The following is a 19,327-nucleotide window of genomic DNA, read 5'->3' on the forward strand; positions in this document are numbered from 1 at the left end:
TACTTCTGTGAGTAATATTTATTCTAGGAAAAGATGGATTGTTAGCACACTTCTTAAAAAAAGTATGTTACTGCTCATTTTCATTTACCAGTAATATACGTGTTTGTCCAGATCATTTTCAGTAGAAACAGAATCTGAATTTTGATTATTCATTGACTTAAATACTGACATTTGCAGAAACAAACTGGTGACACAACTGGAAACACACAACTGGTGACAGGAAACATTTTGTCTTATTTTATGATAAGAGTTTTGATTGTGATTTGCGAACCAAAGGCTTCAGCTTTGCCAGTGAATTATACACATTTGACTTGTAATAGTATAATTTTGGTCATGTGAGAAAGGGACTTCTAAATTCTTTTAGACTACTTTACTTTGCCTTTTGTGGAGTGTAAGTAATGCACATATCAAATTATATAGACACTGACGAAACAACATTAACCCCTTTCCCGTTCAGAGTGGAGAGAAATGAGCAATTGTATTTATTTTTGAAGCATAATTCCATTACCTCTTCTTCTCTTTAATTTCTGGCCTTGGGTTTTTAGCTTTCACTTCTGTATAATAACTTTTTTGTCCCCGTTGCCTCCGCTTTCTGCTTGGTGCAATGTCTGGAGAATCATCTGGACTGCTGATAAGGGAGCGACGCCTGGATGATGTAGCTGGAGCTACAAAACAAAATAGAAAAAAAATGTAGTTAAAAGGGCAAGGGCCAAAACACTACCAACACAGTTGTGTGAAAAAGGAGGTACATGAGAAGTCTATGGTTTTACATATCAGGACATAATAACAATCATCTGTTCCTTAGCAGGTCTAAAAATGAGGTAACTGCAGCCACAGATGAACAACACATTACATATTACACTGTGTCATGAGTTCTTCAAGAAAAATAAAGTCAAAGTGGAGAAGCCAGGTGCTGCTAATTAAATTCCCTTGATTAACCGATCATCAGCAACTGTGACTACCTCTATAAAAGCTGAAGTTTTAGCAGTTTGCTGGTCTGGAGCATTCAGGTGTGTGTTATAAGTCATAGAAATAAGCAATGATTTTAGAGAAGCAATTGTTGCTGCGATCAATCTAGGAAGGGTTACAAGGCCATTTCCAAACAATTTAAAGTCCATCATTCTACAGCGAGAAAGATTATTCAAAAGTGGATAACATTCAAGAGTGGATGTCCCAGCAAATTCCCCCAAAGGTCAAATGTGCAATGCTCAGAGAAATTGCAAATAACCCAAGAGTTACATCTCAGATTCTACAGGCCTTGGTTAGCATATAAAATGTTAAAGTTCATGGCAGTACAATTAAAAAAAGACAGAACAAGTGTAATTTGTTTGGAAGGGTTGTCAGGAGAAAACCTCTTCTCTCTATGAAGAACAATGGCAGCCCAGCTTAGGTTTACAAAATTGCATCTGAACAAACCACAAGACTTCTGGAACAATGTTCTTTTGGACAAATGAGACCATCTGGAGATATTTGGCCATACTGCACAGTGCCATGTTTGGCGAAAACCAAACACAGCATATCAGCACAAACACCTCATACCAACTGTCAAGCACAGTGGTGGAGGGGTGATGATTTGGGCTTGTTTTGCATTCACGGGATCTGGGAAGCTTGCAGTCATTGAGTCGACCATGAACTCCTCGGTATACCAAAGTATTCTAGAGTCCAAAGTGAGGCCATCTGTCCAACAGCTAAATCTTGGCCGGAATTGGGTCATGCAACAGGACAATGATCCAAAGCACACCAGCAAATCTACAACAGAATGGCTGAAAAGAAAAAGAATCAAGGTGTTGTAATCAAAGTCCAGATCACCAATTCAAATGCTGTGGCGGGACCTTAATAGAGCTGTGCATAAACAAATGTCCGCAAACTTTAATGAACTGAAGAAATGTTGTAAAGAAGAGTGGGTCATAATTCCTCAACAACCATGTGGGAGACATACAGAAAATGATTACTTTCTATTGCTAAGTTATTGCTGCTAAAGGTGGTTCTACAAGCTATTAGTTTTTCATACATGACTTCTCCATTTTGGCTTTATTTTTATTGAATAAATCATGACACAGTGTAATATGTCACGTGTTGTTCATCTGAGGTTTAATTTAACTAATTTTTAGACCTGCTAAGGAACAGTTAATTATTATATGTAAAACCGTATAACTCAAAGAGGGTGTACTTTCTTTTTCACACAACTGTACATCAAACATTGTGTTGGATTAGTCATTAGGTAAACCATATAATCAGTTAAAGTGACTCTTTCAGCCCCTCACTTGGTCAGCGGGTCCTCTAACAGCCACTAATGTATGAGCACAACCAGCATTTTGTTCAGTCTCCAGATAGGACCGGCATGACTGTGTCCCAGTGCCCAAAGCAGGCATTTTCATCCAACATAAGTAACTGATCTCCCAAATTTGGCTGAATTCGCACAGTTTTCGACAGACGCACGCCATTTTCAAAAAATCTTTTGAAAAGCCTTCCTAGAGTGTAGGCTGTTATTGCCGCAAAAGGGTAGGCCATCCCAAAATGGATCGCCATGGAATGAGATGTCCAACAAGCTCATATAGGTCAGGTATCTATGTACTTTTGGTCATATAGTATCCTATTGTACAGCTCTGCAAAATATGAGGGCACTAATTTTATATAGTAAATACACATACATACACAAACTTTTTGTACCTTCTTTTTTATATATTATCTGAATAGAAAATGTAATGTTCTTGAATTCATGCTCAAACAAATCATACTTTTTACTGTTAAATAAATGTAATTTGTCTCTTTAGATTATTTCTCCCCATTGTGTTACCTCTCCCCTGTGTTCATTAAAAATACTTTCTTACTTTTAAAACAAACATACCTGAAACAACACGAAATGAAAAAAAATCAAGCTATAATTAGTTTTGGTGCATTAATTCAATGATGTGATAAGTGGTTTAGGTGACCATTCTTCTTTAATGTTGTACTGCAACAGTTAAATGGGGGGGGATTCCATATCAAAGGAAACCTTCCAGCATACCACTCTCCCACACATTAACTGTCTAAACTGTCATTGTGCTGTGTTTAATCTTTCCCCCTTAATGATAACAGCATTCTTGAAACAAATGCATTGATCTCTTGGGCGGTGATAAGTGGTAAGAATTAATCGTTGTCATTTCCATGATGGAGAGATCACGGATACACGTTATACGTGGGCATCAATAAATTAAATTATAGTGGCGTTCATGTGATGCCGACAAAAGAACCTTGTCTTTAGTCTTCTGATACAAAGTAGTACTGACTGCGATGTCTGTTAGCGTTTCTCAGGGTATTCAATAAAATGTCTACTTAATAGCATTGTAAAGGGAATACTTGTTACAAAGAAAATGTTGTATTTTTTAATACGTATCACTTCAAATGTGTAACATATGGCTGATAAACAGTTAGAACACTTCTAAGGATTTACACGGAAACCAAATGAAACGCACAGATGTTTTGTATTAAAATAGAAGCAAAGTTTACAGTTATAGTAGAAACGTTGAACACAATGCAGCCTAAACGCCTATCTTTAGGTGATTTTAGAAATGGCAGTAAGCCATACATAATTTACAGTGGCATAAAAGGAGATTTATATCTACAGCATAATTACTTGTATCAGTATTTCTGCTTCAGGATTTGAATGAATGACATGCAGTTGCAAACCTTCCATGAGTAATTTAGGATTTTTCTAAAAGCTATCTTTGAATAACCCTAGCGTTTCAGGTCTTTGCGTTTTTAACCTATGAGGAGTATTGAATGAGTAGAGACATCCTTTTGATAATTCCCAGAAATCTCTACAAAAGTCAGAAAATACTATTCTGGTTTGTTACTGGGGTTCTTTGCTCTAAACTATGAGTTTGGAGAGGAGTCAAAAGATTTGACTTCACTGTAATAATTGTCCATTTTATACAGGCAAGGCACGGCAAGTTTCTCCTGCAACAAGGGCCGAGCGCATCCTGTGTAATGCTTAGTTACCGATGCGGGATTCTGGGAAATCATTTCATTGATTTCATTCTTCATTATTCAGATCCGACACAACTCTTCATAACCAACACCTACTTTTGTAAAATGAAAAACATCAACCCAACGACAAATGCCTTATGAATAAGTGTAGCCGAGTATCTGCATAACTAAAAGGGCGTTTTGCAAGCAACCACAAAATCCACAGGAAAAGCTATATATTTCGTTATTTTGAATATGTATGTTCATTCATAACAATGGACCTGCTTTATATGTGTCATGGGGACAGTATTCGTACATATTCATATTTCGTAATGATTAATTTATTGAATTTGACTTTCTTGGGATCTTTTCAATTTTAAAAGGAAACATTTTTTACAACATGCACTTAAATAAAAGCACATGTTAAAAACCCACTATGTTTTAGAACAACGTATCCTGCCATTCTCTTCCAAGTATTGATTTAGAGACAAGGACATTAGTCTCTCCCTACCTCCTCTCAAATCTTCTATTTCTTAAAGCAGCCCTTAACCAACATAGCCCATAATCCTGTTAATAATGCTGTAATTATGAAATAAACAATTAAGATTATACATCACAGAAAAATGTGTTTTGTATCAGAGAAAGGCAAAGATGGGGGTGTTGGGACATGGCAATGCTTGTAAGCACCAACACAGTTATCTGTTGGTCAGTGTTGGGGAATGAATAGGTAGGGTGTCCTTGTGTGTGTATACAGGATAGATCGACATACACAAACATACACACAGATCAGACAGTCTCAATATTATTTTTCTTTTTAAAACCAGAAACGTCATTTAACAACAAGGTTACCAAAAGCAAACTTGTCATTAAAAAGTGCCTGATAACATGAACGTTTTTAGCACAGCAATATGATAAGACATTCAATGTCTCTTTTGCTCAGAAAATTATGTATTCTTAACACGCATTTTATCTATCTATCTGGCTTTACATCTATGAGATTACAGCTATGTGAGGCAATTTGGGTTTACACAATTTATATATATATATATATATATATATATATATATATATATATATATATATATATATATATATATATATACATACATATATACACACATACATGCAGTAAAGTTGAGTACATTAAGATCAGTATCCAAAGCTTCGGAAATATTGTGTTGCAACTAACTAAAAACTGCAATATGGTATGTTGTTTAAATTAATGTCAAGATTTCCTTTGATAATAGTGCCACATGAATTCTGCCTTGGTTTCCCAACTTCAATTGACATGAAGGCATAGATTGTACTGTACAGTGAGCAATATTGATTACGGTGATCTAACGGGTCTAAGGTGTTACAATTGTATTTGCATGAACTAGAAGTCCGGAGGATTTACTCCATTACTCATCACACACTGAACGTTGGGTAGTCAAACAGAAGTTTCGAACAGTATTATTATTATTATTATTATCTTTTATTTATATAGCGCCAACAGTTTACGCAGCGCTTAATACAATACATAAATTCAAGGGATATGACAAGACAAGAATTGACAGACTAAGACAAACCGATACATTTGGTGGAGAGAGCCCTGCTCGCAAGCTTACAATCTAGAGGGAAAATGGGGTGATAAACATAAGGCATAGAGAAAGGGTGAGAGGTATTGTGGGGGTATCAATGACAAGGATGTTCTAGCAGCTAAGATGGTATGCTTCTCTGAAGAAGTGGGTTTTTAGATGTTTCTTGAATGTCGGGAGGGAGGGTGAATTCTGAAGGTTCCTTGGGAGCAGATTCCAGAGATATGGGGCAGCTCGAGTGAAATCTTGTAGACGGGAAAAGGAAGAGGTGATGAGTGAGGAGGAGAGCCTTAGCCCATGGGAGGAACGTAGGGATCGAGTAGGAGAGTATTTGCTAATGAGGTCAGAAATGTACGGAGGAGCGGTATTGTGGATGGCCTTATATGTCAGTACCAGGATCTTAAATTTAATTCTAAAGGTAATCGGAAGCCAGTGGAGGGTTTCACAGAGGGGGGAAGCAGAAGAGGAGCGACGTGCAAGGAAGTAGTAAAAGCAAAATGGTCGACGACTCTGTATTCCCCAATTTTCATTTCTTTATATGAAAATATATGCTTTTGCGATTCTTCGGCATAGTTACTAGTCACTGTAAATTATGTATGCATTTACTATTCTCAAAGCGCTGTAACAAGTTGAATTTCACTCATCACAGCTGGGGATCACTTTTAATAAGGTCGAGTTTCTGATGGCTGGAGCAACCCGAGATATCTTGAGAAATGCAACACTTTCCATCTTATGGGTCAAGCTATAAAAGTGTCATAATAAACTAAGACTGTCAAAAGGGAAACAGAGCAAGGACTTTCTTTTATGTTTAAACCACAGTATATCTTGCTTTTTGCTGACACATTTATCCTTTGACCTTATCTCCTGCCCATCCTGCAGTGCCCTGTCCTATGGTTACATAGGCTATCTACACAGTGTGTTCTTTTACAATTTTGTATGTTACTAGTGCTCAAGCCACAGACCATGGAATAAGGAAAAACCTATTTAACTCTTAGCTGGCAACAAGCAAAGTTCTACACCTTTCCAAACTAGTTTCTAACTTATGCAGCTTTTAAAGTTTTTTTCTTTTTTTTTATGGGAAAAACAACAAGCGTGAGTACAGGGCCCGTTGAGTATCGATCATACATTAAATTTGCACTATCCTGTTCTAGAAGACCACAAGATGATAGAATGTCTCTAGTTCCAATCAGAAAAAGACTAAATAATCAAAGAATTGTGTAAAATAATATTGATATTCTTGGAGATAACCAAAAGCCTCTATGTAGTAAACATAAGCCATATTATATACATTATATATATATATATATATATATATACACACACACACACAAACACAATGTATATACTATGTAAATAGTGTGTGTGATCATTATATAGTGTTTTTGTAGAACTAGATTCAAGGGTGTTGTAAACGAAGCTTTATTTATTTACAAAGTTAGTTTTGAAACCCATTTACAGCATTGTTATATTATATGAGGGATTTGCTTACATACCGTACATATACGTTTTTCCAAAGTCAGTATGACAAAAATGTGATCTAGCTCCGTAGTCTCTCAAACTTGTTATAGATATTTTACAATTAGACATGGGAAAGAAATGCAGAAAATTTGAGGCATGAAACAAAGCAACAGGGGTCAGTCTTTGGCAAGGCGGCCGGCAAGAAGAAATAAAATCGAGATGCCAACATTACCATTCAATCTGTCAAGATACTATAAATAATAAACTATGGAAAGCCACTTTAGGGGATAATAGGTTTCAGATAACTAAAATACAACTTCTAAGCTTTCACTGACTTTATAATTGGGGCCTCTATCTCTGACCCATGTCAGAAAGTACTTTAACACTATATAATGCATTCATTGTTGCATTGTAAGTCAGGTAATGCCTTCCATAGGCCAGGAGAACTTCCTGTACACAGTATCACAATATTTCGGATAATGAAAAAGCCATGTGCAGCGTATACACTGTGTGAGTTTGAAAGTAATACTTTTGAAATATGAAATTCGTTTTTTCTGCGAATCTAGATTTTCTAAATATACTCCTTACAGTTTTTCAATACATGGAGGGTATACTGTAAGAAACAATTTTGCTCTCAGAAGAAAAATCCTAAAAACATAAATATATGTATAGTGGATCCAAATTTAACATATTCAGCAAAGAAAAAAGAAGGTAGTGATATTTAAATATATTTTGTAATAAAACCTTAGCACTTTCACTAATTTTTTGTGAAAAGTAGTGCACATTTATTTAAGCGCGTAAGGTGTATTCACAAGAGTTTGCAGGAAAGTTGCAGTTTCCAATGCCTAAATTAATTAGGCATTTGAGTCTATTAAGTTAAGGGTAAATAGAAGCCATATTTTAAAAGCAATTATGAAGGAATGGGATTTACCAAAGACATAACATTGAAATCTGATTTATTCCTGGATTTCGGGGCGAAGAGACTAGCCAATCATATTTCGCTTTCATATATTTTCTTCTCATAATCCTCACGAGGTTAATTGAATTAACAAAATGTATCCTCAAAATGTAACACTCTATGTGTCTTGATTATAGAAATACCCCAGTTATACAGAATTTCCATACTTTGTCAGCAGTTATAGGGCACATATTATTAGGTGTACATTATGTTATCAAAACTGTTGAAATTTTACATTTGGTAAGATGGGTTTTCTACTCTAATTGTGAACAAATAAATAAAAAAAATACCCATAAAAATATACATTTCTGTAAAGCAGACAACCCAAGATATGTTTGGCCACCAATCAATACAAGAGATAGCCTTAGAAATAACTTGCTGCACTTATTTCACCAACACTTCTGTGTTGTTTAGGATTTTTTCAGGTTATGTGAAATCTAACAAAATTTGTTCAGCTGTATCTTCAGATCACGGAAATATCCAGATGTATTACTTTTTTTTATGTTTTTTTTAAAAATTATTTGCAGGGCAAAAAAATATCCCCCTTTTCCTCTTGTGGCTCACTCTAACTGAACGTAAGAGAAGAAAATTATATGATATACAAAATAATGTAATAATCTATCAAGCAAGGGACTCGTCAATTGAGATGTCCTCCTTGGGGGTATACATTTCTGAAAACGTGGGTGACCCCTAGGGGGCATTGGGTATTAATACTAAAACGAAGATTAAAATATATGGCCCTGGTCCTGGCCTTTTTTTATAACACTGCATCATTAGACTCAATATTTCCTAACTACATGGGGGTCAGTGGGGTGCCAAGTTTGACATCTACTCCCTTGGTCAGAAGGAACCCACTACTCCACGACTCCTGCAAAACTTCCCTTTAGTAATCAGACTCCCATTGTGAAGGCCTAACCTAGTGTTCAATGGAAAACATTATCGCTCACCACCTTACTATTCAAACTACACATTTTTTGAAGCCTTTCTTGCAGAAGAAATTTCCCATGGTTTGCGGTTTACATTGCAGAATTAGGTCAGTGAATGAAGCCACATCTCTCTCGCATGATTATGGTACCAGGATTACTCTAGGAAATCTGCCTTGCACCTTTTTCAACAGTTTATTCCATAATTCATATCTCCAAACACCATACCATTTCTGTTGGAAGACAATTGCAGGTATCTTAAGGTATAAACCTTAAGTGAGTGTGATCTGGCAAATGCACCTCTTTCCAGGGCTTTTTTTTTTTTTTTTTTTTTTTTTTTTTTTTTTTAAAGGGACCATGACATCTATCACATATTCAAGAAAGGAGTTCCAGGTAGTCTCAGCTGTTACCAAGCACTATACAACCTTCTATCCTCCAAAGAAAAAGCAATAAAGAAAACTATTTATATATATTTCGATATGTATTTATTTCATATGTCACCTTTATGCTATGCGCACCACATTTTAATATTGAACCCAAGGAACCTTCCGCTGCTGTCAATTATTACTGAATGAAAAGTTCAAATTCTGAAGTTTTAAAAGAGCTGGTAGATATTCTCCAACCTAAAAATTCATTCAAGTCACAGACATCCTCCGTTCACGATAGCAGACAGCACCCATGACATATGGGGAGGCTGGAAGGAACAATACATTAATTCTGCCAAAAAGTTTGCAATTTTAAGTGGGAATCAGATAAAGCCGAAGAGTGCTGCTGTGATTAAGTGCAACACATCTGAAAAGTCTCAAGACTGAACTTTAATATAGTCATCCTTATTCCTACCGTTGCTACCGGACAGACACCTTTTTGTAAGCATACATACAAGTTTAAAAAATGGAAAACCGCTTATATATGGTTGGTTTTGCAATTAAAATGTAAACCTCACTAATTTTAAATAAGCAACCACATAAGTCATTATAACGGAGGGCAATATAACAATAATAAAGTGCAACACAACATAGTTAGAGTTGTCCCTATAAAGTACATAAAAATGGTGCTGTTGACAAAGTGTCAAACAGGCCTATTTCATTGATGCCTGTACTGTCTAAAGCCTTGGAGAAATGTTCCCAAGAGCAACTGTGCGTGTATTATCAACTGTCCAACTTTCTAATCGGTGTTCAATCTTTCTGGTTTTGCTCCTTCCTATTGGCCAGTACTCAATATGTGTCTGTTCTTCCCTTCATTTGCCGATCCATCCCCAGGCCCCTGCTGTTCTAGTTATATTGTAAAAATTAAACAATCCTCAAATATATGTCAAAACCAAATCAAGTTATAACCTGACCCTGGTCAATTCCTACAAGTATCTCGGCATGTGGCTAAATCCCAGCTTGTCTTTTGGTCTTCATATTGAAAATACATCCTGAAAGCTTTATCCTAGGATTGGATTTCTATACCAGATGCTTGGCTCAGGGGCACTCTCCACCTAGCTTGCTTAGTGTATAACCACTTTGCTGAAAGGCTCCCCTGCTACCTGAGCAGCCCCCTCACTCCGTGCAAGTCCTACAATCTCATATCCAGCACAAGCCCTTAATAGATGTCCCCCATTTCAAAAAGGAATGGGTTTGAGCCACGTTCTACTTCAGAACTCCACATATGTGGAATAGCCGCACAGATGCCATCAAATAGCCTAAAATCACTGAAAGTAAATGTCTCCCAAACAGAACGTACCTGTTGTTAGATTACTAATTCCTATTCATTCTGTTCATGTCTATTATTGTTTTTTTTCTATTGTTTAGGTTGATTTCTGCATACTCTGTATGTAACACCATTTCTGGACTTGGCTCCCCAGGACATACTTGAAAACCTTAGAAGTATCTAAATGTATTCTTCCTGGTAAAACACTTTATAAATAAACAAACATGAAAGGCAGCATAAGGGGGCATAAGGACTACTGCATAAGAAACTCAATAAGAAATCTTTCATATGACTATGATAAAAAACATACACAGAGCTATCTCTGTCTTGTAGATTCCACTAGTGGTTTCACAACCAGTGGAGGTGAGAAAGATACTCACATGGTTAATCTGATTACATAATCCTCCTCATATGGTTTTAATGGTGCCTAAATATTTACAAGCCATGGCCATATATACAGTACGTCGAACTCTGTGATCAAATGTAATGATGTTTCAAGTTTTGCTAAGAACGAGTGAGGAAATCACCATTTGTAGCTGGTGTTTGTTAACTTGGGATTTATTATACAATTCACACTGAAAACGACACAGTACATTTAAGCAATAAAGTGTGTTTATTGCAGAGGACAGCACGACCCAATTCCTGGATAATATAAACCACACGTTTACAAGGCACAGACATAGAGAACTGATTAGCCTTGTTTGAAGTAGCTTTATCTAATTATATGATCCCTTGTTAAATTGCTTAACTCAACTCCGATATTAATATTTTAGCTCTAAAAGGCAAAGGAAACGCTTTACTGTTTAAGTAATAAGGCCAAAAGCCACAGATGATGTACAAAGGGAAACATATGACCAAGATGACATATGAACAAAAAAAAGCTCCTAGATCAATTACTATACTCCCCCACCATGTAAAAAAGGCTGCATGTGTATGTGCGCAGGAATTAATATGCATGTGTTCATCAATCTACATCAACAACTTCCCATCTTATTCTTTAAAACAATTTCTTTTAAGAGCTGATAGGGTTGGTATCATTGCAGTACTGCATGGCAGAACTTAATATACATAAGGATCTGTTCACGGGACATGTTGGTCATAAGATGACAAAAAAAGTCATTATCGATCATGTTGATGCCCAGATATTTACTAAAATCACAGTGCCAGCCTAACCTGCCTCACTCACCAAATCGGACCTGCCAATTTCTACTGAAACTCCAATCTGGAGCTTCCCTGCGGCAAGATATATTAGAAACTCTCCTTTGACTTGAGCTTCTTATCGGTATGGCCACTCGATCAGTGAGGGCACATAAAAGGTTACGTAACAGAAACTCAACAGATAATCAACAGAGCAGTTGCATACATCTTAGTAATCCATTTCCCATAGCTCTTCCCCGCTGTATTTTCTCAGTATCAGGAACATAAATCCTATCAGAAGACTTAATATTATGCAATAATGTTACTGCTTTACTACTTTCAATAGCAGCAAAGAAAAAACTATACAGCAACTGAACAGTTAAAATATTTTGATAGTCGAAGAATCTTCAGTGCACCAATAATATTACAACAGAGCATATATAATGCCCCCCAAACATCCATAAATCCATCAGATAGTTATATCGGAGTGCTGGTTTCTCGCAGCGAGTGATGGGTCTGTTGCGGCCTTGCTTTTCAATGTTGTCAATTTCCTTTGTTTGCGGGTATTGCGATGGTCCTGCAGGCCCTATCAAATAAAATGAAAGGCTGAAATTATTTAAAGCCTCACAGGACCAGGGAAATTCAGGCTCGCTCCACACCATTGAGCTGTATTGACAAGTATGTTTCAAAATCACAACACAGGACCCTCATGAGAGGAAGATTTGATTAAGGTCAAAAGACCTACAACAAAGTGGGATTCCTTTGTTTGTTCTATCCCAGAGCAGAGGATGATAACGTCCAGGATGAACTGGGAACACCCCTGTTTGATTTGGAATGGAAATCAGCACCCCACGTGTCTAAATATACCGAAGATTGGATTTGTAAGCCAATGGAAAGAGGGGCTAGAAGTTGTGGGCTGAATGCCCAAGACCATCCTTAAATAAAAGTGGGTGAGACCCCTATAAAAGATCCTTCAATATTTGTCAAAGACAGGAAAATATCCCAGGAAAGTCATTGATTCCTGGATATTTTGGGGCCACTAGCCAAAATATTAGATTTAGCAGAACAAATAAATCTGCTGTTGATGTGGATATAGTAAGAGGCTGGATACAAAGGTCCATTTGCCTGCTGGGAAATGCTAACTTGACTCTCAGTTGGTGGAGTTAGCTAATAAAGAACCCGGTCCGTCTGCCCAGGGTAATCAGGGTAACATTGGAGATTCTTTTGTAAAAAAGTTAGGGAAATATGTGAATACATTCACTTCTTTTAATAAAGCGTTTTTGTTTTTCTTCTAATAGGTTTTGAAAAGCCCCAGGAAAGGATGGATACCAGGCCTCTCAAATACCCGCTCCAGGTGGACAACCCTAAATTCCCAGTTACCGAGGTTCTTCAGCTGGAGGCCAGATCCAGAAGCTCTAGCAATTTTTTGCCAAGATTGGTCTCAAGGAATAAACTATGCATTCCGGCCATTCTCCATGACTCTCAGAGTTCAGAACTAGATTAGGGTTCCAGCAAACTCTTCATGTTCGTCTTTAGGGTGGAAAAAAAATCTTCGTATTCTACGATTCAACTGTCAAAATATTTTAACTATTCAGTTGCTGTACAGTTTTTTTTCTTTGCTGTTATTGGGAGTAGTAAAGGAAGTTCTAGCATAATATTCGTTACAGGCTTTGTCATTAAGAGGTTAAATCATTGTTTTGCGTCACAATGTTGCCAAAATCACTCAATTATTCTGTAGCAAAAAAACAAAACAATAGATCAGCACCCAGAAATGGCAAAAATGATATTGCAGTAAATCACAAAATCAAGTGGATCAGTACGGTTTAACTCTTTAATCGGGGAGTATGTAATCAGTGCATATTAGAGGATTGAATGGCACACCCCAAAACTCCAGACAGATGAATCTTAATGAATGTTCTCTTTTTTCAAGCCTAACAAATGTCCACATATAAATAGGGACAAATGTAACCCTCAATTGTCCTGCCATATTAACACTGCACGTTCCAACACTATTTGTAAACAGAAAACGCATTAGGCATGCACTGTGTTAAACGCACATTACGTCTACCTTTGTGAAGAAGAACATTTAAAATATTCTTGAAAATGTCTGTGCTCTGTTTTAATTAATCTTTTGAACGCTGTTGGGGAACAGTGCGTAAGTTGTTTGTTTTCATTGTGCAGCCAAGTTCGTAAATGATGTAAGTACTAAGTTGGTAAAGTTACAAGAACAGTGAGGCAGTTCCTATTTTAATTTTAAAGTACTCCCCTTGATGTTGGTTTAGCCAAAAAAATATAACCACATGAATATATATTTTTTCCAAATAATTCTAAAATTCAATCCAGTGATTAAATTGTGTATTTTATTTTCTAAAATGCAGTCCTTTATTTTAAGATATCTACTATTCAGGTGTTTAATATCTATATAAGCAGCTAGAAAGGTCTATTTGCTTTTTATGCCATCCACATCTGTTTTTTTATGCACTTTTTTAACAGCTTTATTTAAAATGTTTTTGTTTCTTGTTCATTTAAGAAACTGTAGCACAGGGAATTGAGTCTGTATGTGCCCTGTATCATACCTCCTCTGTTTTGAGATGTGGTTCAGGGCATGGCATAACCAAGACTTCATTTTTTATGTTGTTATATGATTTTGTAACATATTTATAGCTTTTTATTTCACTAAATAAGGAAAACAATAAGGAAAAACATATACCCAACCAAAAAAAAAGTTACAGCGCTGCAGCAGCAGTTGTCCTTCTCAGCCACGGTCTGACATTTCTTGCCCTTGATTGGTTGCTTGAAGTTGCCAATCAGTGACATGAAAAGCACCCCCGTTATAATCAATTTGAGTGCTTGCCATGCATGCGCATGTCTGTCTGAATGTTCAGACTATTTGCTGAGCCAGCGCTGGAGCTAACGGGTGGTAAGTATTTTCACCACTTAAAGGGTTTCCCATCCTTACCATATAAATAATATTTGACATCATATGTGCAGATTGAAATTTCATTTTTTCCCCGCCACAGGCCAACAGGTTGCATGGAAAATATGTACTGTCCAGCTGTGGAAAGAAGTATTGTATAGAAACAACATAGCAAGGGGAAATGCACACCTAATGCCCCATGTAGATTCAAGTATAGTAATTATTCCGATAATGTTACACAGATACTAGAAAAAGAACTCACATTATTATTTTTGTTTATTATAAGTACCACTTTGAGAAAAACCCTGCAAAAGCACTGCTAAGGTTCCTTCTGTATAGCTGATTTATATATGCACATTTTGGACCGTAATATCATTGTGCCCCTTTCCTCCGCTGATGTTTCTCTTTTCTAGGAGCTTATAATATTTGGTCTGCATTATTCCATCAGTGTTCTGCAGGCTTTAAACAAAAAAAAATGTAATAAACAACAGAAAATGTGTTCATATATTAAATTGTGCAAGTAAAAGACATTATTTTTTATTTGAAATGTTGAAATGTTGGAAGGTTTGTGTGTATGTTAAGTTACATTAGCAAAATCTACTGAATAATCCACCACATTAATTCACTTCTGTCACATACAAATGAAGTCCTCAATCTAAATGCCCTAGTGGCACATCAGAGGTCTACGGAGAAAGCTCTTACCAGTCATGAAGTGCCACCCAGGTAAGACTTGGATGGTTACCTCCACATCAGTAGATATGTAAGGTTTACAACAAGAAACAGAACATACCTTTTATCAGTCCTACTACCATACTATGGTCAAAGTTCAAAGAAGAATATTTCATGTTTCAACAGGACTTTCTTTAGAAAGTGCTATGAATGCACCTCTGAAGTCAAGAGCAAGGCCTCACTGAAAACCTACAGTAGGTAACTTGAATTTATAGGGTCTGTGCTGTCAATTTGGCCACAAACACACCTAATCAAAGCAGTGGTGAAACAAAACATAACTCTTCGTTCCCGCATACAGAATGTCTACGTTCCCTGTGACTACTTCGTTACATCCACCAGGAAGCTCCATTACGTCCTTCTGTGCTTTTGTGCAAATACATATTATCACGATATCTTTAGATACCTTCAAGCCTTGTGACTTTAAAAGTGAACACAGCACTCTTAAGCTTAATGTCGTAATTATATTATACTTAATATACCAGGTACACCATCCCACATAAAACACCAAACCGAGTGACACTAGAAAAACACTAAGAGTCTTTATTTTTTCTTCTGCATTAGTACTAATATTGTATTTGCATTTCATTGTGATAGATTAGTGAAGCTCGGGTTCCCTTCCTGTGGTGAAGAAAAGTTAAGAATTTACTTCATTACCATAAATCACTTCACACAATCACATCAAAAAAGCATTTTTCAAAAATCAATTAAGATATCAGCATGCATTTCTCTTGGACGCTGCTGCACAATTATGTGACCGCGTAACTGATCACAGCTGTTGATAAGCGTATTCACAATTAATTCTGTGCTAGGGCTTTCTTCAATGCTTTAATTCTTTTAGGAGAACCTTTAGGTGTACTCTATGGCACAGTTACTGTCTGTTTGATCACATTATCTCCAATAAAGGCAGCTATTAATCTAAGGAAAATCATTTTAAATGCCAAATTCTCTGATGTAGAAAAACTAATCTTATTCATAAACATATAAATACAAGTAATGATAACTTTAGAGAACATAAGAAATCTAGAAAAGGAAGAAGTATTTTGCTGTACCTTCCCATATGTTTAGGCGCAGAAAAGCCCATAAAGCTAAATGGTTATTAGGAATCCTAGAACACAACCAAAAAATGAATGGCTGTACGACCTAGAGATATGAAAACGTTATGTTCACATGCACTTTTGCGCTTTAAAAGTTTTTTCCCCAAATGTTTTTCCATTTTTTATCTACTATCTCTGTGACCACAATATCTCTTCATATTTCTTCTTCCCCCTCCCTACTTTAAATCATGTCATCTCCTTCCCATGTCCTCTGGTCTGTGGAACTCCCTGCTTCCCTGTTTCTCTTTCAAATGTTCCTTGGAAACTCTCCTGTTTAAAAAAGGCTATGAATCACTTGCCAGTAATGGTTTTGAATTGTTGAGGAGCAACAATTCCTTTAATTCCTCTCAATTGTATTTAAAATTTAAGTTCTCATGAAACTTCCATCAATACTTTTCACCTAATGATTTACTGTACATTAAGTGACCTCGCAGAAGAGGTTATACATAAAACATGTTTTTGGTGCAACGTTTGAAAAGTAGTCTTATTACAACAGCCACCTGCGGAATTGCCCCGTCACGAGGACCATTCCAATGGTTGCTATCAGGTTAAGACCACATCTCAAACTATGCGGTACAATCCCTTTTTATACACAATACCCATTGAATTGTACAGTGCTTCACTTATACACACTGCTTACACAAAGATACATGTAGAATGCAAAGAATATTTCTCGGTTTTTATGAGAGACTTAAGTATTTTTGAAAGCTTTACTCTACCTCTTTCCAGTGTGCCAACAAACATATTAACTTTTGACTAAGCATGCAAGTGCGAAACGCGTCAAGCAATTGTTCTTGTACTGCTGTGGTATGTGTTGCTCCATGTGGATGTAAATTATAACGTTTATGATCATTGGATTAAGACTTTCCGACTCCGCAGTTTTATTTCCTTCTTGCTGCTTTTTTTAATAAATGTAATACCTCAAGTTATTTGCTCATGTTTCCACGGCAAACATAGTTCAATTAGTTATCTCAAGTAAATAATACAAGTTCATTTGGTGGAAGGCGAACCCTCTTTACCTAATATATTGGTTTGTCTGTCAGTCTTTTGATGCTATATACATAAAAAATGATGATTATAATGAGGGGTACTCTATTTAAGAGTGCATATCTGCAGTGAAAACAGCTTCTTCTCAAAGAAATAGTTCACACATTACAGTATGATTTCTAGGGAGGTTCCCAAAACCCACCTTACTGCACATTGTAAAACTTGTCAGAAATGGGAACACTGACTCATTTCTGCTCTTATAAAATGATGAAATCAGGCAAATAAATGCTGCAGACAGCTTACAATCAATCTTATTATAGTTAATGCAATCTGTGTGAGGTTCACTTTATGGCCAAAGAGAAAAAAAAAAGAATGAATGGAGTGTTTCAATAGTAATTTGGACCAAAAGTTTTGTTTTAAACAAACTGTCTGGCAGAGCGTGATGAAAAACAACCAGTCTGCTTCTTTCACAGATAGGCTGGAGATATGTCTAAATGAATGCCACAACTGCCAAACATTGTTTACCAAAGTGATGGAGCAGAGGATATTGTGCTAACGTTGTACAGTGGACTGCCAAAAAGAAAAGGACATTCTCCCCGATCTCCCCGATTCCCAATAACACATTGAAAAAGTTGTTACTTTATAGCGGAATTTTACATAAGCATGTTGGTGTGGAAGGACCTATGACAGTGGGGTCAAACCCAAGGCCTTGATGATAACCTTTAGCCAACTTAAATTAGTGCCTAGCACCACCAGCGCCTTAAAACAGCTCTGAAACATAGTGACCTAGGATACAGTGCTGGAGGAATTGCTCTGACAAGGGTTCATGTATATAACATTATTTTATATTATATACCGTATTTGCCCGATTATAAGACAAGGTTTTTTTCCAGAGCAAATGCTCTGAAAAATACCCCTCATCTTATAATCGGGGTCGTCTTATAGTCAGACCTCAAATAGCAGCTGCAGGGGACCTGGATCCTCCTGTCTCCCGCCCCCCCACCCCACTTACCGGTGTGTAGCTGGGGCAGCGTGTAGATGTCTATGTGATTCGCGTAGACAACTTCCGCTGCAGCAAGAAGGAGGTGTGGCTAGCAGCGGGGGTTGTCTGCGTCCATCGTGCAGACCTTCCCCGGCTGTCAGAGATCAGAGAACTCTGATCTCCTGATCTCTGACAGCCGGGGAAGGTCTGCACGATGGACGCAGACAACGCCCGCTGCTAGCCACGCCTCCTTCCGGCTGCAGCGTAAGTGCGTGGGATCTACATGCTGCCCCGGCTACACCACAGGGAAGTCAGAAGCACCGGTAAGTTTGGAGGAGGGAGGGGGGGCATAAGGCATTTCTGGAGGCAGAGTGCTCTGTGAAATGCCTTTTAACACCCTTAATGCCACTCTGCCTCCAGAAATGCCTTTTTAACCCTCTATATGCCACTCTGCCTCCTTAATGCCTTAAACCTCCCTATATCCCACTCTTCCCCATAATATGCCGTTTAACCCTCTAAATGCCAGAGTGGCATATAGGGGTATAAGGCATTTCTGGAGGCAGAGTGGCACATAGTGGGTCAAAAGGCATATCATGGGGCACAGTGGCATATAGGGTTAAAAGGCATATCATGGGGCACAGTGGCACTTAGAGGGTTAAAAGGCATATCATGGGGCACAGTGGCATATAGGGGGTATAAGGCATTTCTGGGGCAGATGTGCATAACTGGGGGGCAGGTTGGAAAATAGAAGGAAATAAAACCAAAATATTTTTCTCAATCATAGCTTTTATTAAAAAAAAATAGTTTAGATGAATTAACATTTACTGGTAAAACTTTTTTCCTATAGGGTCATCTTATATTCAGGCTTTTTCTTTTTTTCCTAAATTTGGGGGGTCGTCTTATAATCAGGGTCTTCTTATAACCG

The 19,327-nt window shown here is 37.1% G+C and overlaps 1 protein-coding gene across 1 annotated transcript in view; it reads right to left on the minus strand.

The window, feature by feature from the left end:
• Positions 1 to 504: 504 nt before the first annotated feature.
• LOC149303059 (DNA repair protein XRCC4-like) overlaps positions 505 to 19,327 on the minus strand; it is a 62,369-nt gene continuing 43,546 nt past the window's right edge. The window contains exon 6 of the mRNA XM_089481818.1: positions 505 to 665. Within this exon, the coding sequence (XP_089337944.1) occupies positions 505 to 665 (161 nt within the window). The remainder of the gene's footprint in view (positions 666 to 19,327) is intronic.

The sequence above is a fragment of the Sceloporus occidentalis genome, unplaced genomic scaffold (genome assembly GCF_023333645.1).
Source record: "Sceloporus occidentalis isolate IW3139 unplaced genomic scaffold, rSceOcc1.0.p SCAF_16, whole genome shotgun sequence".
Lineage (NCBI taxonomy): Eukaryota > Metazoa > Chordata > Lepidosauria > Squamata > Phrynosomatidae > Sceloporus > Sceloporus occidentalis.